General features: G+C 29.1%; 1 protein-coding gene across 16 annotated transcripts in view; it reads left to right on the plus strand.

The window, feature by feature from the left end:
• Nucleotides 1-27,782, plus strand: part of raskol (Ras GTPase-activating protein raskol) — a 196,343-nt gene that overhangs the window by 98,763 nt on the left and 69,798 nt on the right. For 2 of the 16 annotated variants that reach the window (XM_088198391.1, XM_088198399.1), the window contains exons 1-2: nt 11,158-11,246; nt 21,428-21,663. The exons of 8 other annotated variants lie outside the window; for them this stretch is intronic. In XM_088198391.1, the coding sequence (XP_088054517.1) occupies nt 21,510-21,663 (154 nt within the window). In that variant the 5' untranslated portion in view covers nt 11,158-11,246; nt 21,428-21,509. Of the gene's footprint in view, nt 1-11,157; nt 11,247-15,530; nt 15,645-21,427; nt 21,664-27,782 lie in introns of those variants that run through there. 6 more of the 16 variants (XM_088198384.1, XM_088198390.1, XM_088198388.1 and 3 more) reach the window with 6 other exon arrangements.

Below are 27,782 nucleotides of genomic sequence, written 5' to 3' on the forward strand. Positions count from 1 at the left end.
GCCGTTATAGCGAAAGGCCGTATAAAGAGCGGCCGTATAGCGAGGTATGGGTGTATTACATTTAAAATCATGTTATTGTATCTTTCTAGTAAAAAATGAATCAGGCTAAATCCTAAGAAATAGTGTATTTAGTAATGTTGAGACTACAAGTCATATGAAGTAATAAAAACTAAATTCTCACTATTTTTTTAACTTCTTCCAACTCAAAATATCATTAATAAAATTTAGAGCGAAAAATGTTTAATATATGTTTAATATAATTGTGACAAAAAAGTGCTTTTTCTTTTCCTACCTATCTTAAACTCCACTAAAGTGACATTATTTATTACTTACTAATTAGGTTAAAACTGCTTCAATATAATAATCTCTGCACTAATTTTGACATGATATTAATTAAAAACCGCCAATTTGACTTGTAACATTATTGCAGCTAATGCCAAATTAATTTGAATTGACGCAAACACTCATTTTTAGTTGTGAATTGTGATGTTATTGTAAGCTGCAATATTAACGCTTTAACTTTATTCTAAGCGAGCTGATTTAATTTCGTAAACTTAAAAGTATCATTATTTGAATTGTGACGTTATTAGAGCCAACTTTTTTTTAGTAAAAATGTTGTTTTCTTGTATTTTTCCTTTAAATGATTTTCTTACTACTCTCAATACAATTAAAAAGTTTCTTGTTTCAATAACGACACTTCAGCTATCTGGCATATTTTCTTAACCATAATGTTATATCTTTGTTATAACCGGCGTGTGTTATTTCAGAATATTTTTAATTTTTATATAAAAACAAGGCATACCTTTTAAGTTGTGACGTTATTGCTAGCTGCAATATTAATTATTTTAAGCGATGTGATTTAATTCCATAAACTTATATTTTAGATTATAACTTAAAAGTAGAATTATTTGAATTGTGACGTTATGTGACGTGAGAATGCTTTTCTTTTTGAAAAAATGTTTTTTTTTTGCTTATGCTTAATTATTTCCTTTAATGATTTTATTTTTTTACTCTCAATACATCTGAAAAGTGTCTGATTGCAATAACGACATTTCTATTTTTTTAACGTATTTTTAACCGTAGCCAATTAAACGGCGTATGACATTTCACATTATTTGTATTAATTAAATGTGACGTTATTGTAAGTTGCGATGTATCTTATGACAATTTGTATCAACGAATAATAACATGTTTATTATATATATATTAACACAAAATCGTCATTATTTGAATTGTGACGTTATTAGAACTATCGTGTAAAAAGCCTGATTTTAAAAAATATAGGAAAAATTACATATTTTAAATTTGTGACAAAAAATATTATTTTTCTTGCTTTATTACTTTTCTACTAACACTGACTACTTTAGTATGACACTATTTTAACTAAACCTAAGTAAAAATCGCTTCAATGTAATATTAACAACCAGTGGTGATTTTTGTGTCACTTTGCCCCAATCTTAATATTATATTCGTGTAAAACATCAGATCATATATATCAACACATACCGTTTTTTTTTAATTGTGACACTGTTGTAACCTGCAATATTCCTAATTTATTTATAGTAATATATAATAAGATATTATTATTGCCGATTTGTAATACTTAACTTTCTGAAATAACAAAAACAAAATCACATTATATAATTAAATAATTTTATGTGATCTGAATTATCGTATACTTGAGACAAAATATATTTTTTTTACTTGCCTAGATAAAAATATTTTTTTACTAACGCTCACTAATTATCATTATTAGTATAATTTAAAACCGTTTTAATGCAATAACTGCTTTAAGTCACTTTGCATCTCAAAATTATTATCACTCAAAACTGTCGGTTTTTTTGTTGTATTGTTATTGCCTAATTTGTTTTAAAGCAAATCGTGATTTTTTAGTTGTGACATTATTGCAACCTGCAATATGTCTGATTTATTTGTAGTAGTAACATACTTCTAAGTAATATATAATAATATTTTAATAATAACACAAAACCCACATTATTTGAATTGTGGCGTTATTACAACCGACCTAAAATACCTCCATTTTTGCAACAATAACATAAGTAATTCCATATGGCAAACCATTTCATTTACAACATGGTATTTATTTTAATTTTGTATTAACGCTTTACGTATATTTTTGTAAACGATGTTTATTTGGATCAGAGTAAAACCGTCATTATTTGAATTGTAGCGTTATTATTTTAAACTCACTCACACTACGTCAGATTTATAAACAATAAATATGACTGTTTTAGTTGCACTATGCACACTTAAAAAATTGCTGACGCGATAATGACACTCTGGTGGCTTTTTTCGGTTACAGCTATGTCACTTTGCACTATTCTCAACATTATATTTATTCCAAATTGTTTTATTTATTAATTTATTCCAAATAATGCAAACCGACTTTTTTAGTTGTGTCATTATTTTAACCTTCGATATGCCTGATATATTTGTAGTAACGCTATATTAAGCGACATGATATTTTAGATAATAATACAAAAACGCCATGATTTTAATTTTGCCGTTATTATAGTCGACTTGAAAAAATCGACAATACCCTAGTACTAATACCTAAAAATAGTGCCATATTACAAATCATTAGATTTATAAGAATTAACTCAAACTGTTACATCTTTGTAACATCATTGTGTTTGTATTAACGGTTTGACTACGAGCTAGTTTTTACATATTTTATGTAAAAATTAGCTATAAATATAAAATAACTAATCAAGCACTTATCTTAATATGGTATTCTCAATATATGTATATGATTTGATGAACAGCCTAACATGGTATTCTCAATTTATGTATGTATATGATCGCTATTATTTAGTTATGACGTTATTGCAGCCGACTTGCGGTATGTCTGATTTATTCGTAATACCGCATTATGATTTTGATAATAGTGATGATAACTGACGTAAAATATGATATGACACAGAGTAATAGCATATTTTCATTTTTTAGTCCATTTGACATACTATATGGTGCTCTATAGCAATTTGTTTTAAATTTAATTTGAATAGCACACGCAATGAAACAGGAACTGCACTCGTTAGATATCTATTTTCTATGCACTTCAAGTCGAATGAATAGACACAATACGTCCATTTTCTATATATTCTTCACATTAGATAAGAGTCCACTAATCTCTCTCAGCTGACATTCAGCACACGTCCATAAAAGTCCATTCGCCACCATGATGCACCACGTTCCAAAGTCTGCGTGGTGAATGCATGACAACCGTCGTACGTGATCATCTTCGTCTCCGTAAGGATTTACTGGATGGTATGCGTTTTAACCTTTTAACATGCAAATGGAATAATTGTAAATGCAGGCGCATGGACGTGTTCTTTTAAATATGTACGTCGGATTCGACGCACGTTTCTGACTTATAATGGTTATGTTCCATCGAAAATTGCGTAATTTTAGATTCGATACCTTGCACGGAATTACGAGACGAATCGATGAAGATTTGTGTGTGATCAAATAATGTATTACATTGTAATGGAAAGGTTAATCTTATTAATGAGTTTTGTGGCAGCAAACTTATTGTGCTTTAAAGCACTTAACACATACTTTCATGATGAGTTTAACTTTCGTTCTACGTTTCTAAAAACGCTAAATTCATAGCGTTTGTTGCAAAACAAACAGAGTTGTTTGTATATGTTAATCGCTAGAAATTGCACGAAAGTTTAGATGCAGATCTTCACATTCACTGGTTATTTAATTTCGTATTTATTTACAATATATGAGTAGGTTAAAGAAACTTTGTCTATATACGTATGCATTATATATGTGGTTGTGCGAAACGCACTGAGTCATACATAAACAGGGTCAGAAGTTAATGTTTTATAAATCCATATCAAACAAAAGAGTCTAGTTAGTATTTATCAGAGGTTCAAGAGGTTCAATACATTAATATCAAACATAAGTATGAACGAATATTTTAGCATCAGAAATACATCTGAAACAGAAGAGTTTGAAAATGGATATTTAAAAGATGAAAGAAAAGTGGTTTAAAACATATATTATGAATCAGTGAGAACACTCGGTAACGAGCGTTCCCACTGCGACAGTGACGGCTCGATATTTTTGCTTTTGACGTGGATTTTTGACTTCTGAGAAGGGATAATTGTTTTTTGCGCTCTTCTATTGGTCAAAATTCGGTTTTAGTGTACCACATTCCATTCTCACTAATTGTAACAAGCCATAATATTGATACAAAAATTATTAATATGAACGTTAGGTAACCACTGCGACTACAACGGCACAATTTTATTGCTTTTTACGTGGATTCTAAAAAAATGCATGTCATTTAATGAAATCGATATATTAAAAAAAATACACTGACTGACCAAGTTTTGCTCCTTCCTGGAAAAAGCTGAAATGAAGTTTCTAACCGATGAATTGGTTTATGACGCTTTTAACGCGTAAGAAGTTTTTAAATAAAAACTGTACCTGCTGACGGTCGCTGATGGAAACTACTAATTTTGTAATGATAAACGTTCCAAATTTAATATGAAATAGTTTAATTTTGGTTTTGTTAGAGTATATATGAGTATATATGTTGTAATATATAATAATACATAGTGATAGAGTTAGTTATGTTACAGCGGTATTTTTTAAATAATAATACCTACTAACATTGTATCTATGTAGCTTGTTATCACTCATATTGTATCTATGCATGCCAAAGATAGTTTTGCTCAGTGCGCTCATAGTGTCACACTCCAAGCCCAATCAACGAGTACTTATTATTTTGGGCTAAATATTTTTCTTAATAATAAAATATTTTTATTGAGATAGCTTTGGAGGATTAAGAAACCATTGAATTTGTTGTTAAAGGTCTAACAATATATTTAAACTTAAAATTGTGTAAACTTTCCACAGATATTGTGCGTCGTCGTTGTTGTTCATTAGGTAAATGCTGTAATTCAATGCAGTTTTTTTTATTAAACTTTATAAATTTAATATACAAATAATAAACTAAATATCATGAAAATCGTTGATTTTCTATTCATGTATTTATTGCACACAAGCTAAAAAAATTTAGAGAAGAATTGAAAAACACTTTCAAGCCATTCGTTTTGTGTGCAATTATTTACATATATTTTTTGCATTCCATTTGACAATTTCTCGTATCTAAATATACTATACAAATAATAAATAATATGCAAATTTAATAAATAGTAAACTATGAGTATCGTGAAAATCGTTGATTTTTCATTGATGTTTTACACATAAGCTAAAATAATGTTAGAGAAGAATTGAAAAATACTTCCAAGTCATTCATTTTGTACGCAATAATTTACATATATTTTTGCCTTCCATTCGATAATTTTCCGTATCTAAATTTAATATACAAATAATAAATAAAATACAAATTTAATAAGTAATAAACTAAGAATATCAAGAAAATGGCTGATTTTACATTGATATATTTATTACACATAAGCCAAAACAATTTTAGAGAAGAATTGAAAAATGCTTTCAATCCATTCTTTTTGTATGTAATAATTTATATACAATGTATATATATTTTTTGCCTTCTATTCGACAATTTCCCATATCTAAATTTAATAAATAAATTAAATATGTTTATATAATGGTTTAAGTCTTTGCTAAATAGTAAGATTTTTTTTGTTGTGGCTTAGAACTTGACTAATTTATTATATTTTAATTCTACAGTTTGACTATAGATGTCGGTAGTAATATTTGTTCAACCGTTCATGAATAATATGTTATAAAAGAATGCTTAAAATCATACGAAATTGTATAGCGTATTCAGGAAACTTATAATTATTATCATTGCCAACATCCTTTCCTCCTAATTCAAGTTTTCCTTTTTCCTAGCTCAATCGCGTGTCATCAACCTTATTACCATGTTAAATAATCCAGTTGACAGCTAGCTGCGTTTCAGCTTCCGGCGCTTTATTGGATCACATCTGATGATATGGCTCTGTGGCTCGTGGCCGACGCGAGCCACGCTAGGCTGATTTCGCAGATCTTTCAGAGTAAACGTGGGGTAAATGGACACATCTTAATGTTGAAGTAATAAGAAAAGGCATATGAAACATCTATTTATCCGATTAAGATGTAGGGTCCATTTCACACACTTCTACCCAGAGCGATCCCATATTAATACAACGCAAACGACCTATCAAAGACCAATGGAGTCTAGAGTTAATCGCCCGATTAGATCGCCAAAGCAAAATAAACAAATTTTCCTTATGGTCGTAAAGATACGTTGACGCTTCTTGGAAGTCTGTAAACCGCAGTCGCAAAGAAGACGATTTTCCGCCGGGACTTTCACGCTCGAATCGTTCAGAACAATTAAAGGACACGCCCGTCTGGTCAGAATTTGCATTTTCCTGCCATAAAACATACAAAGGATGCACGCGAATGTCTACTCTAGTTCGCCAGGGCTTGTTATCGCCATATGTTTTCCGTTAAATTACGGTAAAAGTATTGAGTGAACTTTTGCGGATGTCAACGTCATAAAAATAAAGTTTTATGAACTTTTACTATTCATTATGGAATTTGATGGGTTTTGACTTAACAACCGTTGCTTCACACATAAATATGCATATATCAGGATAGTGTATAGTATTTAATTATGTTTCCTTGTCATATAGATTTGATTCGAAAAGTGACTATTAGTAACATTAATATTACACTTTAGTAAGAAAATTACATTTATGGAATATTTTATTAAATTATAATACATTCTTTAAATAAACCGCGCAGAAATTTTTTTTGATGCTGCATAATATATTATACATACTACTATGTATATACAAAGCATTTTTCTTGGCAGATCATAATCATACGCTCAATTATCGATTCATTAGTGTAATGAACGTTTAGATATTTGTACTCATCTCGTGTCAAAGATTTCACAGTGTTTTTTTGTTAATTTGCCCATTAAGGGCTATTGGCGTTGTTATTGTCGGCGTCATATGCGTAGGAGTGATGATCCTGATGTACGACGGTGATGAGGCATCTCTGTAATTAATCCTAAAAATCCAATGCGGTGATTACAACACGTCCAAAAATGGTACTCATGTATGAACAAAGAATTCTGGGAACAATACAGACAGGTGTTCGTCAACGGATGTGATTTCGAGCATGAAATCCAACACATTTGATCTGATTAATGTGTTAATTGAAAAAGTTTTAAGATCGCTGAAGCGGCACTGTAAAAAATCAATGCATAACATATTATACAAAAATGTATGGCACATCTTTCTAAGATCTAATACAATGAGGCGAAATATTTTTAGAAGATTCAGAAAAAATGACCTAGAACTAAAAAACACTTGCGGATATACATCCATATGTTTTGTGCCATTGAAACGTTCTTTCTAATTATCTCATAAGTTATGTTATTTATTACTTAATTATATTACAAATATTTGTTTTAAGAACATCAGATGTTTTAAATTCACACACAGTACATTTAAATAGCTACACATATGGGAGGTTATTTTTGGTACAAACGGTTAAGAAATACTATTTTCGTAGTTATTTTAACATGATAAAGTTTTGGAATACTAAAATTTTTATATTGTCCACTTGCCAATGTAATCGATTAATACGATGGATGATACGACGCATACTGATTATTATTGACAGTTCAATTGTAGAATACAAAATATAATATTATATCTGAAGTCAGCCTTGAAAATGTTATTTTGTATCACAAATAAATTAGATACTTGTCGAATTCTTACACGATGTCATTAAAACTATCGACAAATCTTTCTATTAACTATTTCACAGGATTTCAAAAGAATCTTAAATATTTTTATCATTGGAATTATATAATCATTTCCTAACCGATCCATTTTGAAATAATAAGTTTTAAAAATAATTCCTAAATATTTATGAACCGATATTGTAAAGGCAATTATGAGGCGTAAGAATGATATTGTTGTATTTTAGAAAATCAGACAGTTTGTTTTTGTTCGAATTTAATTTTACTGTATATTTATTATCATATTGCTTAATAAAAATCTAAGGGGAAAATTAATGGCAATTATGAAATCAATCTATAATTTTTAAAACAAGTAAAACTTTGGTTAAAATATTTATCAAGTCAATTCTTTGGAGAAGTTTTAAGTATATTCATTAAAACTGCGGCAGTTGTGATGATCACAAAAATTCTGACACGCGGCAATTTTCAAAATGGATATAAATATAACTAAATGAACAATAGACATAATAAATTATCAGTATCCATTGATTAGTTAATGTTGAATCCTGTACGTCATTAGCTAATTTTGATTAAAAAAATAGTTGTAGGGCGACACACTAACTGTTAAGGCCAAAATGTTCCAAACGTACGTGTGCCTAATACCGGACTATATTAATTATTTTATTATATTATACTAATTATATTAATGATTATATCAAATCATCATCGAATTTTATTTAAAAAATTAGTTGTAGGGCAACACATCGACTATTAAGGCCAAAATGTTCCGAACATACGTGTCGTTTAGGTTATGTTTGGGTTTGACAGCAAGTAGACTTTTTGCAACTGTCAATAAATTATATACAAACCATTTATTGTTATTATCGATCATTATATTTCAAATGACGATCTTTATACATGAAATGCTGATAATTTTATTTAAATACCGGTTATTTATTATGTCTACTGATCATTTAGTTATATTTACGGATCATTTATTTTACTGTACTGATCAAATCTGAATTATTTACGCACCTCTTCAAAAATAACCTCAACTTTCAAAACAAGACATTATTAAAAAACTAATATGTAATTGTATATATAAATCTTATATGCGTGGTCAAAATATAGTTTATTATTAGATTATTGCAATCAAATTTATTATTATGAAAATTTAACTAAGTTCAAAACCATTAAAACCCCACACGGATTAATAACTATTTTGATTCCAGTTTTTTTCATTTTGCTATAAAATCGTTAAACATATTATATTATAGGACTGTTGAGTTTAATTTAGTTGAGTTAAAGTAAAGAGTGCAATTATAAATTATTAACTGAATTTATTTCTTTAAACATACACAGTACGATTGTTTCATATGTCAATAAAATTATCCACGCAGCAAGACTACATTAAGGTCAGTCAAAAGCGTACACTATGGTTTTAATGCGAGAGGTGACATAGGTAAAAGTCTTAATAGTGTCAATTGCAAAATTTAACAATCACATGTGTAATAAATTTTGTACGAATTTGTAATAAACAATAAAACACAATACGTTCTCACGCATAAAGTGAAAAATTTTCTCAGCGAAAAATCGAAGCAAAATCTAAGATTGGCTCAGATGACGCAACACTGTTATTTTAATACAATTGCAAATTTTTCCAATGCAGCTGAAACTTTAATAAAAAAATTAAATTTGCGAGCCATTGCTTTCATGAGATTTTCTAGTGCGAGCATCTTTTTGGCACAGTCTTATTGTAATGTCTCTCAAAATTGAAAATTCAATTATCGTCATTGTCTAAGAATTTATTAACAAGTTTCTTCGCGATAAATAAATAAATTTCGCAAAGTAAATTAGTTTTTGAATACCACAAAGGTTCAAAGTAAATTAAATCTAAATTCAATTAAAACATAAAGGCTTTCCAGACTTGATGCTGTGAAATTGTAAACTTATCTAGCTACACGAGCAAAACTTGCTATATTCATTATGTATTAATGTATAATATGTATGTACTGAACGAATAGATAAGGATAAAGGCATAGACTCATTTCGTAAATAAAGGAGTGATTTTTCACAATTAAAAAATTCGTTCATTTCAAATGAAATTGGATACTTGATCGGTTTAACACAATTAACTTAACGTATATGTAGTGAGGTGTGAGTGTAACAGCTAAATCATGGACAGCATGTTAAATTTTCAATAAAGCAGTGATTTTCCGCCATTTTCCATAATCATACACCTGCTAAGCGCGTAAGCGTAACACGCCATTGAGATGCATCATCGAACGAAACCGGTTCATGACGCCGATCTGAATTTACGACCTCAAACAATGCACAAACAATACAGTGCGAAAAACGTTCACATGCGACACTCGACGTCGGCCATTTTGTTTTCCACTTTTCACGCCATTTCGCGATTTTCCTTCTACCGGCCAGTGTTGCCACTGCATCTTTACATATTTTTTAATTTATTTATATCTGTTTAATGTATTTTGTGAGTGCGTATCTTTGGACACGCGATGCAACGTTAAACCCGCTAATGTGAGCCGCGCTATTTTAGAACGGCTCATAATAATGTAGCGGTTGCACTGCTTTGTGTGCTTTAATAAAATCAAAGGTAAAACTATATGCAGCCGATTGCGTCGGTTCGCCTTAACGGTTCATCGGCGACACCTTCGCAATGTAGGTTTTAATTGGAGGCGCCCACGACGCACTTTATCCGATTCCAGGAATCGCGAAATTGCCCCCATTATTAATAAGCGAGATTACCGGCCCTGGCTTTCTGAGACGAAATTGCTTATTAATGCTCGCGCGGGCGTTATTATGGATGAGACGAAATTTCGGAAGCTTCCTTAATGCTTTAATCATGAAGTACACGTATAAAATGTATTTCAGTAAATCTGGAAATTTAAAAGGGGGAAAGTTATAATTTTTTTATAAATAATATGTAATTTAAATATTTTTAAACACTGTTCTGTTCATTCACGACTCTTGTTTCAAAACCACGGCCTACAAAATAATATTCTCAACGCAGCATACAGCAAACACTTGTAAACATTTTAAAACTTTGTGTGACCCACCAGTGAGACTTAATTTATGACATTGAGAATTCATGGCGTGCTTATTTTTTTAAAAAGGGGGAGTATATTTAAATAATAATCGACAAGTGCACTACGTCCATTTAAACGTATATTTATGTGTCGTTTCCCCTTTTACGCGACACATAATTGCTTCAAGTGATATTCGTTCCAGGCTATTGCTACAAAACTTGGACTGACTCACCATATCCACTACATATTAATCATGGCGCTCTAGATAAACTTAACAAAAATACATCACTCGGGTTAACGACATTCCAACAGCGTTCATCGCGACATTAGGCAAATACGTGCGTTGATTGACGCTTCATTGTTAAGTTTTAGGAGTTGTAAAGGTTCGCGTATAAAACCAAAACCAGTCGTAGTCCGTCGCTCGCTCGGTTGGTACGCGCGTCGCTGTTTGAAATGGTCAAAAAATGCAGTGTTATGGTGTTGTTATTATTAAGGTATGAGCTTATGTTGTGAATGACATTTTAATCTTGAAAATGGACGATAAATAATTTATGTGATGCGTCAGTCACGTTGCCATAATTGTCAGTGATAGTTAATCAGTTCGGCGTGCTAGGCCATTGTGCCGATGACAGCTCAGATAGATTTTTGGTCTTAACGCCATCAATAGAGACCGTTGTTTTTTTTATTATTATCATTAAAATAATTAAACTAAACGTTGTAAGCGCGTTGAAAATTACGCATTCCGTAATATTTTACATTTTGATGACGAATTCAAATTTAATGTTTTGCAACTGTAAATATTGCAGTGGTTGTCAATTATGTGTATTATGATTAGCAAATATTAAACTGTTCTTTAATTGAAATGTTTCGCTATTTCGGTGTTAAAAATAATTTTACAGAAATTTGCTAATAAACTGTGGCCATTTTTGCCTATCTGGAATTACTATGTAATATTAAAAGAAATATTAAAAAAACGCAAATTGATTTGCAATTACAATTTTTATTACGAAAGCAGATTTATTATTATGTAAACACGAAATGTAGCATTATAAACTTTAACTAAAACTCATGTTTAGTTTTTGACTAGTTTACTCTTTTCTGTCGTTGTAATTAGGTGTTTACTACCTTATCTGCTATTTGCAATCATACGCTACCTTCTTCCATCTTTTCAATATCTTCAATGGTGAAAGTTCTCAAAGAACTTTTCGTTCCAATCTACACGATTTTTAGTCGATGACAAAATGCTATTATTACCAACAGTAATAATTGAATAGAAGTTTTTTCTATTGAAAGTCATTCGTTACCCTTCGCAGCAAATCTCGTACAGTTGTAATATATTTGACTTTTTTGCACATCTGGAATGACTTCATATAATATTGCAAGAACGGAGGATGAAATTACAAGCTGTTAATGAATGCCTAAAAGCTAATCTCGTACATAGGTAGATGTTAAAGCGTATTTGCCTCGTTACTGAAAACTTATACATAAATAAAATCGTGAATAATTGATGGTTTAGCAATGTTGACAAACTGGGTTGATGTTTTCACCACACAGATTACGCTTTGATCATCACGGGAATATTGATTATCTCTAAACGACGAAAGCAAAAAAAAACGTCACATTATTTCACGTTTCCAATACATTACATCGGCGACAGACAAAGCGTTGACTGAATAAATTAGACACAATATGAAATCTGATTTATCAAACGCCATAACAGTAAACGTCACAGTGGTCGTCAAACCTTTTTTCCCTGTAGCTATTGCGCAAAACCTCATTTTCCGAATCATAAATTCACATAGCGTTCGCAGCGTTGTCACGTCGTCGGCAATGCCGTCGTGTCATATTGTGTATTTTTTTATGAATCATTGTATTCATGCAGTCTCAGTCAGCAGGCTACCTTAATCGTACAGACCTTGCGGTCGCATGTTAATTGTGCAGTTAATTGTGCCGAATTAGCTCAAACATCATCTAGGATTGTTAAACTCATCCGCTGAGATCATCGCGTAAATTTTGTTAGCTCCCCAGAAATATAGACGCTTTACTGCCCACGATAATGTATTTTTTACAGAAGCGGAAACTGACTCGTTCTGTAGAAATAAAGATCTGAATCAACTTCATTAAGATCAATAAAATTTATTACCAATTGTAAATTGTCTATAACGGTATTTCGTTAATTTTGGTTGGAATGCTTTAATGTGGGAACTTAAGTGGAACTATAAAAATATACCTATAACTTTATTGATTAACAATAAAATGGTCAATGGTTTCATTAACATTCGACTATAAATATTCGGCTTGTTTAGTAATTTCATGACTAAATAGAAGTTATTACTTCAGTGAGTAAATCAAGATTAATTTGTTATTATAAATAAAAACATTCACTTTAATTGAAAACGAAAAAGTGAATAAAATATATTATATTAATCGTTAAGAGCCGGGTCACGAATATACGCGTCATTTTTAATTTTCACTTAGACGCAGGTGACGCAAATTTAACTTCTTAAAAACTCATAATCACATTTAAACTAAACAGTGAATTAGTATACTATCTACAATTCTGATCTTTTATAAAATATGATTATTAGTGGTGGTAAATTTTGTTTATATAATTTTAAATAATATAGTAATTTACTTTATCATAATGTGCATTATTTGTGTACCATTAATTATTACTTGTAAATCGTACTTGTTCTTATATACATAGTGAAATCGGATTTAGTGTAAACTATATAATTATAATTCCGATCGACCGTCACAGATTGGGTTTTCCTAGATTTTATTAATCTTACGGATGAATATCGTGATAAATAATACAAAAAAAAAAATCACTCTAGTTCGTGCATAGTGGCACCTATTGATTTTAAGCTATAATATTAGTTTATAATCAATAAAATTTATGTTTCACTGATTTACATGTTTACAGACTTTGATTTTAGTCTAGTGTCTCACTACTTACATAATTTTTAAAAATCATTTTCCCCAAATTTATAAGAAATCAGCAAATCTAAAAAAACATTAAACTATTCACCATCATCAAATACTAGGAGTTATATTTCGGGATTTCCGAAGATTTGCTGTAAAATTCAGTCTTAAATTTCAGAAAATATAAAAATCGAGTCTGATGTCTTACTGCTTGCTTAGCAGTTAATTGTGATTACCCGTTGTAACGCATTGGGCTGACGTCTGCCATGTTGCAAAGTATTATTTATATTTAATAAATATATTTACAATAAAAACCGCTTTTCACAAATCCATAAAAACTTAATCAACAAATTTAACTTGTTAATTGTGTTTACCCCGTTGTAACGTATTAAGCTAACGTCTGCTATGTTGCAACGAAAGATTTACAATTAACAAATAAATATAATTTACGGCAAAAACGTGCTACATGTTTTTACCATATGAGTTTTAAAAATTGCGTCAATCTTTAAAAAAATCGATAGGACATTACCGTAACATATGATAAAAATATTTGAGGATATGTTAAGCTTGCCCTTTATAAAAATATTGTATTTACATATACTCTTTGTGTTAAAATATAGTAATTTAAATGCAAGAAACTCTACTTATGATTGAAGATAGAACTAAATTTCTTGAAGTTTTCTTAGTAAAAAAACAATAAATAATCCTAAATAAATTATATTCTTTCCTACAGGTTTTCACAAATATTAAAAACATTAATAAATATATCAAGCCTAATTAAAAATAATATCATATTTAGCAACTAAATTTATGCGTAAATAATTATAAAACTAAAAATCCAATGCAGTCGTAAATTTTATGTACTTTGAATATTTTTGCGTGAATATTAAAATGCCACTTACTCAATCAAATTTCGTCATTTTACTAGTAACGCACGCCCCCGCTATATGCGCCAACGCTTCAATAATTGTATGAAAAATATACCCCTCGCATTTCATGAAATCTTAATATTATTCACTTAAACTTTTTTCTTGTTGATGACTTATTAATGGCGATCTATCAATGACAGTATGTCTTATTTTGGATGTTTTCCAATAATGATGCTTTGGATATTAACTTAAGGAAAATTGCACGAAGCTATTAATGGACTCAAAAACTAATGTTTTCAATTAGATGCTTGGTGAAGTTTTATTTTTAACATTGACACGTGTTATATTAATCATCACTAGATATATTGACATATTTAACGTGCTTCATACAAATTTGATCCTAGTATAGTTAATGTGACGGTTCATTCTTACATTTTTTTAAAATTTATATCGTTATTTTGTTTAGACAATCGTTTTAGCACGTTATAGACGTATCTCATACTAAAATGCGGTCGATTAAAAATTGCTTCGTGGTCGATTTGTCGATCGCGGTTACCCCATCGCCATACTTTTCTTTATATTGTTTTTTAAAGAACCGTTTTTATCTTGCCGCTTATACGAAGATATGAATTTAATAAAAAAATATTTCAAATCACTCCTCGCGCGTCATGCGATACTAATGGAAAGTATGAATATTTTATTGTTATTTTCTATCAACAACAATTGATTAAAAATCTTTTTTATTTTCCGTTGTAACCTGACTTATACAGACAATATTAAATTTGTATATGTTTTTTGTATAGCATTTTTAAAGGAAAAATAATAATTATTGTTATTATTATTATAGAATACTGAATTTGGAATTAAGCCACAATGAGAGAGAAATGTAATCATTGTATGTATTAAAATGTTGACGACACCTGCGCACCACTGTTTTGTCTGGAATGTTGCGCGTGTTTATAGTTTATTCTCATACACTTTATCAGTTCGCGGGTAACTTCTGTCAAGTGAGGTTAGCTTGTGCGTAACTCTTCCGTTTGTTACCACTGCGCGATTGTGTACATACACACATATGTGAACATTTATTTGTGTGTGAATGTAAATTTCAAGCGAATATAAAGAAATTAAAATATTTGAATTTGCGCTGATGGACGCAAAAAGTGCTCTTTGGTGTTAAAAAAATAAAATCGCGATCTGTAATAGCGCACTGTGGCATGCGAATTTCGTACCTTTTTTTATTTGATTAAAATAATTGAATTGTTCGCCATTTAATTTTTTGTCGTATTATAATGCGATTATAACACACGAAGCGTGTGAAATATCAATTTTGCGTCCCGTTTAAATTTTCCAAATGACATATTCGTGAGATATGTTTCGGTGTTGCCAGTACATGCAGACAAAGAGTTCAACGCACCCCCAACCCCTGAAAGTAATAAATCACAGCCGACGCCTCACGAAAAGTTTTAAGTACGGATTAAACGATAAAATGCAAATTTTCACGCGATTTTAATTTATAATGTAGAGAAATTTATTATAAAGAAAATACCAGTACAAATGCAGTTTTTTAAATGTATTACTAACATAGGGTAGAGAGATAAGTGAGTGTTATTGTAATGTATGCGGGACTTATCTGTATTCAAACGTGGAATTCAGTCTATTGATTCATCGCTAGAAATATATAAATAATACACATCTATGCGTTTTCTCTTTTAATTTCAATAAATATATTTTTTAATAAAGGGGAGCACAGGCGTGAAAAATAATATAAATAAATCATGCCTAGCAAAATATATGTTATTACCAAAATAAAAATAGGTGTCGCATTTAAAAGTATTTTTTTATATCATATATAAAAAAAACAGTAGTTTTTAGTTACTGATTGTTAAAGGTTTACTTTTTTCAATATTGAGGAAATTTCTTACTATAAATAACGCAATAAAGATTAAAATTGTGGTTTTCTATTAAACATAACTTTTATTATAAAGGAAAAGGAAAAATGTTTTATTTTAAATAAAATATTCTATGGTTTATTGTTTTTTGATAAATTTTTCCTTATTATTCTGATTGATTTAAAATACTTAATTAAATTAGAGTGTTATTTTGCTCGTGTAATAGGGTTTATCTACCTTAATTTGGGTCTTATAACTGTATGATACATTCAGAGAAATAAATTTATTTTATCTATTATATATTAAGAAACAGAATATTATAATAGAAATAGTGACAATTTAAGCTTCATAAATACATTTTTCATTTAAAATAGATCTCTACACTCCCCTTCACTCTTAGGTTTGAATCGACATAGTGTTTTCTATAGACATATATTTCTGACATTAGCCATAATTATTAACTTGATAGGCATATTCTTATTCTAAATAAAAATTATACAATTTTAAGCCAGTTTTTAGTTTATATATGCATCCATGCCTTACCCTCCACTCTCAGGTTTAAATTTGCATTGTCTTTTCAATAGACTTGTATCTGACTCTGGCCATAATTATATACTTATAATCTATATTTTATTTTTAAAACAAGTAGTTTTTAAATCATTAGTTCCAAAATTCCAGCTCTTTCTTCATATGAATATTTAATAAACATCAGATTAATTCAAGAAAATTGATAGTAAAATACAAAAACGGAAAAAATGCTATTTTTGTATCTGTACTTTTTTGTGGTACAATGTGTTTCGATCATTTGTCCATATTTTTTAATTGCTTGAAGATATCCATAAGTAAAAATAGTGTGCATATTACTTAGGGTTCATCCACCTGAAATTGGTTCTTCCAACTTTAAGATACATTAAGATAAATAAATTCATTCATCATCATAAATTGTGAAATCGGTTGTTATAAAAACATCGATAATAAAAACAGTTTTTGATTTATATATGCATCTCTGCCCTACCCTCCACTTGGAAGTTCGAATCGTCATAGTATTTTTAATAGCCATGCATATGTATCACATATAGTATGTATATATATATATACATATATTGACAAAAATTATCTAAAGTGTGATGATAAGTCACTATTGACTATTTACATACATGTGTCATAATGGCTTATCAAAATAAGTATTTTAAAACATTTGTGTATGTACTGCTAGAATTGTTTTTATTCAACAATTTCAATAAATATTTCGCCATACTACTTCATATAAACTAAATAATTTTATTAGCCCCCACTGTATGCTCGAACTATGAAGATAATTGAAGCGCTTTTACAATCTTTTCGATAAAGTTATATCACAGAATACTTATTGGGTGTTACCTGTTATTTTTAAATATTTTAAATGCTATACACATATTTAAATAATCAAAAACATATATGATCAATATAATTTAAATCTGAATCTTTTTAAATTGTGTATTGAGTGCAGTTCACAAATTAACTTGTTTCTTGAAAGTGATTCATACCCACAAACCAAAGCCACTCCTGCGAAACGTAGATAGGTATATACATATATATTTTCTTTTAAACTCTTCTTTAAGTCGTCCCGACAGACCCCCATCGTTTCTCCATTACTTTTTTCCTATAACACACATATTGTGCCCTTTGAACGTATTTAAAAAAAACCTCTTCAAAGTCGGAACCAGCTACGATCCATTAGCAATGGTCTTGTTCGATGGTCAAAGTCGTGTTACCTTGGTAATGCGACAAGTGACCGGCTTGGGAAACCACTCGAGCGACGAATGCAACGGTTTAGTACTTCTTTCCCCCCACGATCCTCGTAAACGATCAACTACAACATCCTGTAAAGACTCGAATTGTCCTTATGGATCCATTGTCCTAGTAGAATCAAACCCCATTGTCTTACAGCTTGGTAACATATTCTCATCATATACGTATGCGAGATGCATATCGGCTAGCCTTTGACCCATTATGGCACTGTGGTGCTAACGCCTGCCAGACGAATTTAATTTATGCGTTATTACATTCGTTATCACAAACGAGTGGTTCTAAAAATTTGCTCCTAAACCAGCACTGAAAAGTACACCTTGCTTTTAGTAGATGGTCAACATTAAACAGGTGGTCACGGTCACGTTCGATTCGAACAGTGGCAAGTTGAAGTGGGTGTCGATAAGCAGACCCACGTATTTGTTTATTTGTTTATCAACAAGTTTTGAGAAACTCTGTTGTAGGATTTGAATGTCAGGCGTTGTAACTCAACACCCTTGAACGTTAAATTGTTTCATGATTATAAATGTGTATCATTTTTATTTGAAATTTGAGAAGAAGCCTTGAAAAGAATAAATGTACAATACATATGTATATGTATATGTATATGTATATCAAAGTCGTTAACATCCCTATATTTTATTAAATCATATTAAAATTAATATAATATTTTATATCATTTTTATTTTATTAATAGATTTACATACTACATTTATAATAGATAAATTTATTTATCTATTGTTCCTATTCCATTGCCAATAACATATATAACCAAGTAAACACAATCAACAACCATTAAAAATGGCGAAACACCAGACTGAATTTAATAAATTAAATTTAAAAAAAATTAAACTATATTTAAAGTGCAAGGTATGAAATTTATAGTGAAAGCTATTTCAGTTAAGGTGCAATTTTATATTTCCCTTTTCTCAATAATTCAGCAATTATATTATATGTAAAAAGCTGTCCTTTATGTTATAAAATTAATTTAAGCTTTGGTTATTAAAAAAACAATATTGCAATGTCATCAAAATTGTAAAAACCGACAGCTAGTCTTTTATAAAATACAACAATAAAATTATTACGCGGCATAATCTGTTTTTATAAAAAACAGAAAAATTTTAAACAAACAATTTATTACCATATTGTGGTAATAAATAAAGAAAATTTTTGCGTAGTCTATTCTACCTATTTCTTTCTTCACTTGAATTTGGTTAATTAGGGTTAATCATATAATTTTTTTTTAATGTAAATCAGAATTATTATAAATTTAATATTGTATAATTTTATAAAATACAACAATATTTTTCTCATGCATCAAAAAAGACGTATTTTTTATTAGATAAAACAATATTTTGAACAGTTATTTAGGATTAGATTATTATTTCTTAAATTAAATTATGTCTAATGAATGAATTATATTTAACATAAAGAAAAAATGGTGATTTTTAACTTTGACTAAAATTTAGTAAAATTAAAAAATATATAGTTCTAATTCACTTTCACTTTTTCCAGGAAGCTTCAATAGTCTCCTTATTTTCCATCTATAAAAGGGGTAGTTTCTAGTAAAATGTTTGTTTTGTTTTGTCTTCGGTCGTGTAACAACTCTTAATTAAACATTATTATTAATAACTTTCATGTTATATTAATTTAAAAAAGGAAGTAGTGTAACTACAGTGACTAAGACCGTGAGGCAACAAATTGAACGTTTTTTTTGTTCCTTAACTTTCATTCCGTGGATTTATTCTTAAAAGATAAGCTCCTCTAGATATCCTATCAAAGCTGATGTCGAACATCTCGAAGCAGACCTTGACCGACTTCAAGAGAACTTATACAAAGTTTGATTATTCATTCATTTCATGGACTCACACCTGGAAATTACCATTTATTTTAATCTCTGCTCAATTATTTTCTGTAGAATAAGTCAAAATATCCCAAAACAAAACAGTCGAAATATGTTTATATGAATGAAATTAATAAAGTAACCAATAGGTTATATCAAAATATGGAAATTGTAACTGAGTAAATAAATGTGTTATTATTAAAAAAACGGCAACTACTATCGCATCAATACAGTATTCAAAGATTATTTTTATAATATAAAATTTTAATAATTAGTAAAAAAATAAAATAATTATATTTAATATATAATGATTCTATAAAATACAACAATATTTTGAGTTGTTCTTTTTAAGATTAGATTAATACTTTCTAATTTAAATGGTATATAAAAAAATATTTTCATAATAACTTTCGTTTATATAATTTCTGTCCAACTTCTCGTTTAAAGTTAATAAATAAAGTTAATATTTGGCTACTTTTAAACACACCCTTCACTTAAATATTCAATAATATTTGAGATATAATATTTTAATAATTCGATCAGTTTAATTTTTGAACACATCTCTAACCAATATAGTTTATTAACCATGAGATATGTTTCCCCACAAATTATACTTAATCATTGCTGTAAAGATAAACATTTAGGTAGTTAATTATATTAGTATATTTTAATCATATCTTTTTTATATTATTGCCTACATTTATTCATACAAATATCATTGTTAAAATCATTCTTAAAATGTGGTAAAATTAATCAAATCTCAGTAAATGTTTTATTGTTGTGAAATTGTAATTTACACAATGAAATAGTTGGAAAGTGTAAGGGGTACATCTTTAGTCAAAGTTGACCAATGGAATGCTTTGTTTAATGTTATCAAAGCTATATAGTACTGACTCGACATTCCGGATGGAGTTTACATACATATTTCGTATTCATAGATACACGTAAAATAAAGATAACAGTTACTATCTTGCTCTCTTGAAACCTTATATTTAAAATCAATGAATCGATGGCCTCCTAAAATACTATTGCTTAACTTCTTGCATATGCTTTAGAAGGAAGTATGTATCTATATTATAATACGTGAATATCAATAGTTATGCCAAGGTTGTAATAACCTCCTTTGACTTTAAAATGTACGCACCTACAGTACTAACTAAATTGCTTAACATTTATATTTAAATGACAATTTCAAATATTTTTTTATAAAGTTATTATTACGCAACCACAGCACAGGAAGCTGTGGTGCGATAAGACGCATAATCTTGTTAAGACGCGAAATTACTTGTTTATATGAAAGTTAACCCAAAATAGACCTTACAGACGTTAACATACGCATTGTGGTTTTGTGTCCATTATAGCATATCATTAAGGGTGTAAAAAGTGTAATAATCATGTGAAGTGAACGATAAAGACAGAGAAGAGGAATCCAAACCAAAGATTATGATAATGGCTTACAAGAAGATGTGGCACTTATTCGGAAGAAGAAGAAAGGACAGCGACACAATTTTCGAAGACCTTCCTTATCCGGTTCCCATAGACGTGGGACCCGGCTCTAGGGCTACTTTACCCTTGTCTTCAGACTCTAGAAAACTTTGTAAGTATACTATAAATTAATTTACTCTTTATTTATTGTCAATGCATTGTAATTACATACAATATTAATTGATTGGACTAATAAAAGTCTTCTTAAACACCATCGTGACCCTCATTGTTATTACTTGAATCTGGCAACCCTAATTTCGACGGAAACCCCTCAATTTGTGCGCCGGGATAATTACACGTCTAGGGTACCTTTTGACAATCGAGCTAAACGAATTTGTCGATGAGCAATTATTCCAAACAATGAATGACTAACAGAGGGTTTGGATTGACGCCAAACTATATAATTTAATAATAGAATTTCCCACAAAATCGATTCATGAATAACAAATCTGTGAAGTTTTCAACTAAGAATGCTAATTACATACATATTGTGTCGATTCATGATGTTACATGAATGAAACATTTGTAATGTGAATGTTTGGAATTAATTATTTTGTAATAATCGAATAACACTGTAAAATATTTAATTAAATTCACATTTAGCCAAGATTCAAACCTATGATTAAATTAAATTACACTGTACGACGAGAGGTGATGTTTTGTCTTAATACGTACGTTTTATTTTAATTGCTCAATTGTTCATTGTTTGCTGTTTATGCAATAACATGTGTTTTTTCAATAATTGCACAATATTGTCCCTATTATTATAATCTGAATTACACAATTCTAATAATGTTTTTTTGTTTGTATAGAAATTCCTATTCTGAATTAGTATCTTACTGAATTTTTATCAAAATAAAAACAAATGTTTTAAAACATTTTTTGCTTTTAAAAATATAACTTTTCCTTAATTAGATTTTAATTTTAAAACTTATATTTTTATTAGTTAAAAACATATTATATTTTGTAATAAAACAGTGACACGCGTGCACTAAAAAAAACAATTTAAGACATACTGCACGGGCAGTGGGAGATGTTTCAGATGTAGGTCAATTCCTAAAAATGGTTGCGCTAAACATGTGGAATTAAATATGCTTGATTTGAATTGTTAAAAAAAACGTTTATGTTACATCATAAAATAATTGAATTGCTAATGGATAAATAAAAAAATAAAATACTATTTGATTTTATAAAATACAACAATATTCTCAATCTTCACACGTTATGAGCATATCATTTAATATATTTTTTAATTTAAGTATAATTAGCTTATGCTAATTTCGTGTTTAAGTCACTTGATTAAATTCAAAAATAGATAGTTCAACTGGAAGATTCATGCTACAAGGGCTATTCAAATTAAGCCATTTAACTATAAAGATAATGATTGAAATGATCAATATATTTTTGATAATTGCTACATACATATGCACAGATGTAAAAATAAATAAATTTAATATTGGATGCTTTTATAAAATAAAAAAAAAATTTCACGCGATTAAGGATTAGACTAACAATTTTATTTGTGTATTATGAATAAATTATATTAGTTTTAGAAACAATACGTACCATTGAATTGCACTCATAATATACAATCTTTCACTTGATCATATAAATAATGTAGTTAATTATTATTGTGAGAATCTGAAAGCAAATATTTTTTCAATTATTTTGTAGATCTTAAGCTATATTCCAAGTCTCTCTATTTTGTATATAATATAGATATGAAACATGGCTTTATTATACTTTAATGTCTTACACGTTGTATCGCTTATAGATGAATAAATCTGCCTATACAAAAGGAAAAACAACTAAGACAATAATTAACGAAACATTTTCATATTATATTCTCACGCCGCGCTTTAAACGGTTAACAGTATCTATAACCAGTCGCTATAAATTTACACACATTTTTAATTGATCATAATTGTGGATATAACGGGGGCATCCACGTCGACGCACTAACTCACCTACCGTATACAACAAACACACCGGTGAATGAGTCATTCCACACCATACCTTTATACCTTCCATACTATACGCGCCGAAGCGTATGACCTAACTTCACCTCTTTTCATAAGTATCAACCATATACATCCATTTCCCTCCGATCAACGATAAAAAAGCACACGTGAGAGAGGGATAAAGGACTGTTGACAGTATAAGGTATCGCGGCTATATCAAACGACCATAATGCCTTCGTATCGTTCGTTGTTATTGTAAACACGGATGTTAAGAATGAACTCGAACACGTGATCTCAATAAAAACTTATATAGCAATTTGGATAAACGGCCCTTAATTGGAAATATGTTTTATTTACTTGTGTAGATAAAGCGAAAGTAGCTCAAAATTAATCGTCTCTTATTTACTAACGAATATTGACGAGACAGAAATTGGATTTTTTTTTCATACATTACATAAAAAAAAGTATTTTTTAATACTACACACCCATTACAAATATCCATACATTATTTTAAAATAACTATAGTTTATAGAATCAGTCGATTATGAAGCGTGAAATAATATTGTTGCATTTTATAAAATCATACAATATAAATTAGTATAATTTTATTATTTTTACTTGTACATGCATATGCATATAGAAATTTAAATTTATTTTAAATAAGTGGGGCACTTAATAGTTCGATATTGATTTTGTTATTTAATTTAAAATCAAACGAACCACGTCTAAGTATCGTACTAATTGAAAAACCAACAAATAGTTCATGAAAATAGTATTAACTATCCGAAAGCTATATATGTTTGAAACCATTACAAATATTTTTAAGTTTATTTAAAATGCATATACAAACAACTGCTCAATATTGTTGTATTTTATAAAATCAACTCAATCGATTATGATCCGTGAAAATAATATCCGAAAATTATTTATGTTTAACCCATAGAATATATGTTTTACCTTATTTAATAAGTGTAATAATAATCAAAAGTGCACAAGGATCAATCGAATATCTGTCGGGCGCGCAGGTGTTATCTCTTATTTTTTAATAATATTTAAAACCCAAAAAGTTGAGAGTCCGGTATTTGCACACTCGCTAGCTTCGGTACCTCACTGTCGTGAGGTACCGACACTAGTACATTTAAACATTAAATAAATCTCAGTAATTGGTGCATTTAAGAGTAGTCTGATATTGATCTTATTATTCAATTTAAAACCAAACAATCCACATCTTATTTCGTACTGATTGAAAAATCAACGAATGGTTCATAAAAGTAGTATAAACTATCTGAAAGTCATATATGTATGTTTTAAACCCATAGAAAATATTTCTTATCTCATTCAAAAAGTAATAAAATAGTCAAAGATATATTTATACGAACTACTCAAATTATTGTTGTATTTTATAAAAGCAACTCAATCGATTATAAGGCGTGAAAATAATATTGCTGTATTTTATAAAATCCTGCAATATAAAATAGTATTAGGTATTTTTATGTATTTTATTTTTTAATTTAAAACCAAACGATCCACATCTTAGTATCGTACTGATTTAAAAATCAATTCATATTTCATTAAAGTAGTATAAACTATCTGAAAGTTATGTATTAAACACATATTTTTTTACCTTTCTCAAAAAGTAATAATATAGTCAAAAATATATTTATATACTCTTCTTAAATCATTGTTGCATTTTATAAAATTAACACAATTGACTATGAGGCCTGAAAATAATATTGTTGTGTTTTATAAAGTTCAATATAAAGATTATTATTTTATTATTTTTACATATACATTTATAGACAAGTGACGCATTTAGGTATAGCACAATATTGATATTGTTATTAGTAAATATATTGTGACAAACTTTATATCATGCAAGCTAAAGATTTCACTGTGTATCTTACTTAGTCTTATTAACCAACAGGGAAAAAGAAAAAATAGCTAAATAAATCACTCGTTGTCAAAAGATAAATTGTGAAATGAAAGAGAATAAAATCTAGAAAATTGCTTAATATTGTATGTGTTTTGTTATGTTTGAGGTTATAAAAATAATAATTGCTATTGAAATATGGAAAAATACAAACATGAACAAATTAAATAATTGATCATTATCGATAAAAAACACTTTGATTATCGAATCACGATAACAGAATAACACTAATTCAAGATAATCTAGTTATAAATAATGCAAATACGAATCAATCTCATTAACGGGTGTTCTACATGTAAATTATTTAGGACCACTTTTCATTATTTTACAAGGTGATAATATTTTGTATCGTTTATTAACTTTCTATATACATAAATAATTCACAAAAAAATGCAAAAGTTAACACATACTATGTAAAATCTAATATAAACAATGATTATACATTGTTTTAATTTAATGCTAATGTAATAATCAATTCATTTTATAATCATATCACTTTGCAAATATTTACATTTGTCATGCACGACATGTGCTATCGCTGATAAAGTTCAACGTATTGTATAAAACGTAATATTTGCTATATTTACATTTGTAATTAAATACAAGAATAACTAGAGAATGATTTTTAACAACATTTATTTGTGTTGCCTTTCTCTTAGTATATGTATATTAATCATATTTCAATGAAAACATATCATGTGGTTGATAATATTATATCAAATGACATTTGTATATTATATATATATTTTAAAAAAGGTGTCTTCATAATGCTTTTTAAAGTATTTCACTAGTCGTAGATTTTGTGCAGTGGTTTCCCATATGTAAATTCAAGCATCTGTATATTCACTTGCAATCTACTCAATTATATATTATGGTTTAGTCCATGTTGACGGACTATCAACTATATTTCCATTGTTCTCGTCACACGTGATCTAATGACGGTCAATTGTAGTACTCTTTCATTAGATATCACAATATCATACAATAACAATGTAGTTCATGGCTGTTTGGTAATTGAATATTCTTTATTATTCTATTTTTTTTTTTAGTATTTTCGTTCTTAATTAACCTAGCCCGGACCAAGCGGGGGACTCGAAGCCCCCTAAGTCGCTATTTTTCGTTGTAACTTTTTAATTACTAATGTTAATAAGTTCATATTATATGTAATCCTGTATTAAATCATTACACATATGTTCTGATAATTTTTAGTAGATTTCATACATAAATAAGGATTAAAAACAAACATTTGTGATGAAATACATTGTTTTGATATTTTTGCGTGCATTCGTAACATAACAAGAAGAGCAGTTGGGATAAAATATTTTGTTTCGCTCACACTTACGGTTATAAATGCATAAAATGTGTATTTCATCCATTAGGTGCGAGCGAGATATACATATATCGCTCTGGAATGCGCACGATTTCCGGTGTCGCACGAAGAAACGGATGACGAAACTGCGCTTCTCAATTCGCGTGGTATTTAGTTGACGGCAAATTTACTTTTTTCATCGTGTTTTTGTGATTTCATCGTTTTATATATTAGTGTTATAATTAATAATGAAATTTACATAATTACATAATATTTAGGTATGTAAGAAGTTTTATTGTCATCATTATTTTTATTACATAGTGTTTTTTTAGTGTAACATGTAAAAACAATAATAATAATAATGAATCAAAGGCAATATAAAAATTTAAATTAAACATTTCCGATTAAATCTATTGTTTTGGTCTTTTTGCGTGCATTCATAACATAACAGAAAAAGCAGTTGGGATAAAATATTTTTGTTTCGCCCACACTTTCGGTTATAAATGCATAAAATGTGTATTTCATCTATTGGGTGCGAGCGAGATATACATATTGCTCTGGAATGTTTATGATTTCCGGTGTCGCCAAGGACCTAACGGATCTCTTGCAATTTTTGAGACAGTGTTTATTCAATACGCGCGGTGTTTATGTTATATACTTTGATTTTGAATCTATGAATTCCTATAATTATATAATTCAATAAGATTGCGACACAATTTCAACGATGCAACGTAATTAGTTCATCGACCTAAAATCGTGATATACGAACGTTTGTTTATGTTAAAGCAATTAGAGCAAACAAGGGGTCTATTCGGTATCATTCGTTTGAACGAAACCATAAATCGATGGGACACTTGAAACTGGAAACAGTACTAGACTTGTTCTCTTTGTCACAGAGATGATGCGTCACATGTAGTCACAGGGTCGATCGAAGGGACAAATCGATGGTGTACATGTTACCTTATGGAATGTGTCATAAGGAAATGCGTCACGTGTGCAATGTATATAAATATGGGAATCAAATAAAGAGA

The sequence above is a fragment of the Plectrocnemia conspersa genome, unplaced genomic scaffold (genome assembly GCF_051122295.1).
Source record: "Plectrocnemia conspersa isolate PC_06_02 unplaced genomic scaffold, ASM5112229v1 ptg000011l, whole genome shotgun sequence".
NCBI classification, from domain to species: Eukaryota; Metazoa; Arthropoda; class Insecta; order Trichoptera; family Polycentropodidae; genus Plectrocnemia; species Plectrocnemia conspersa.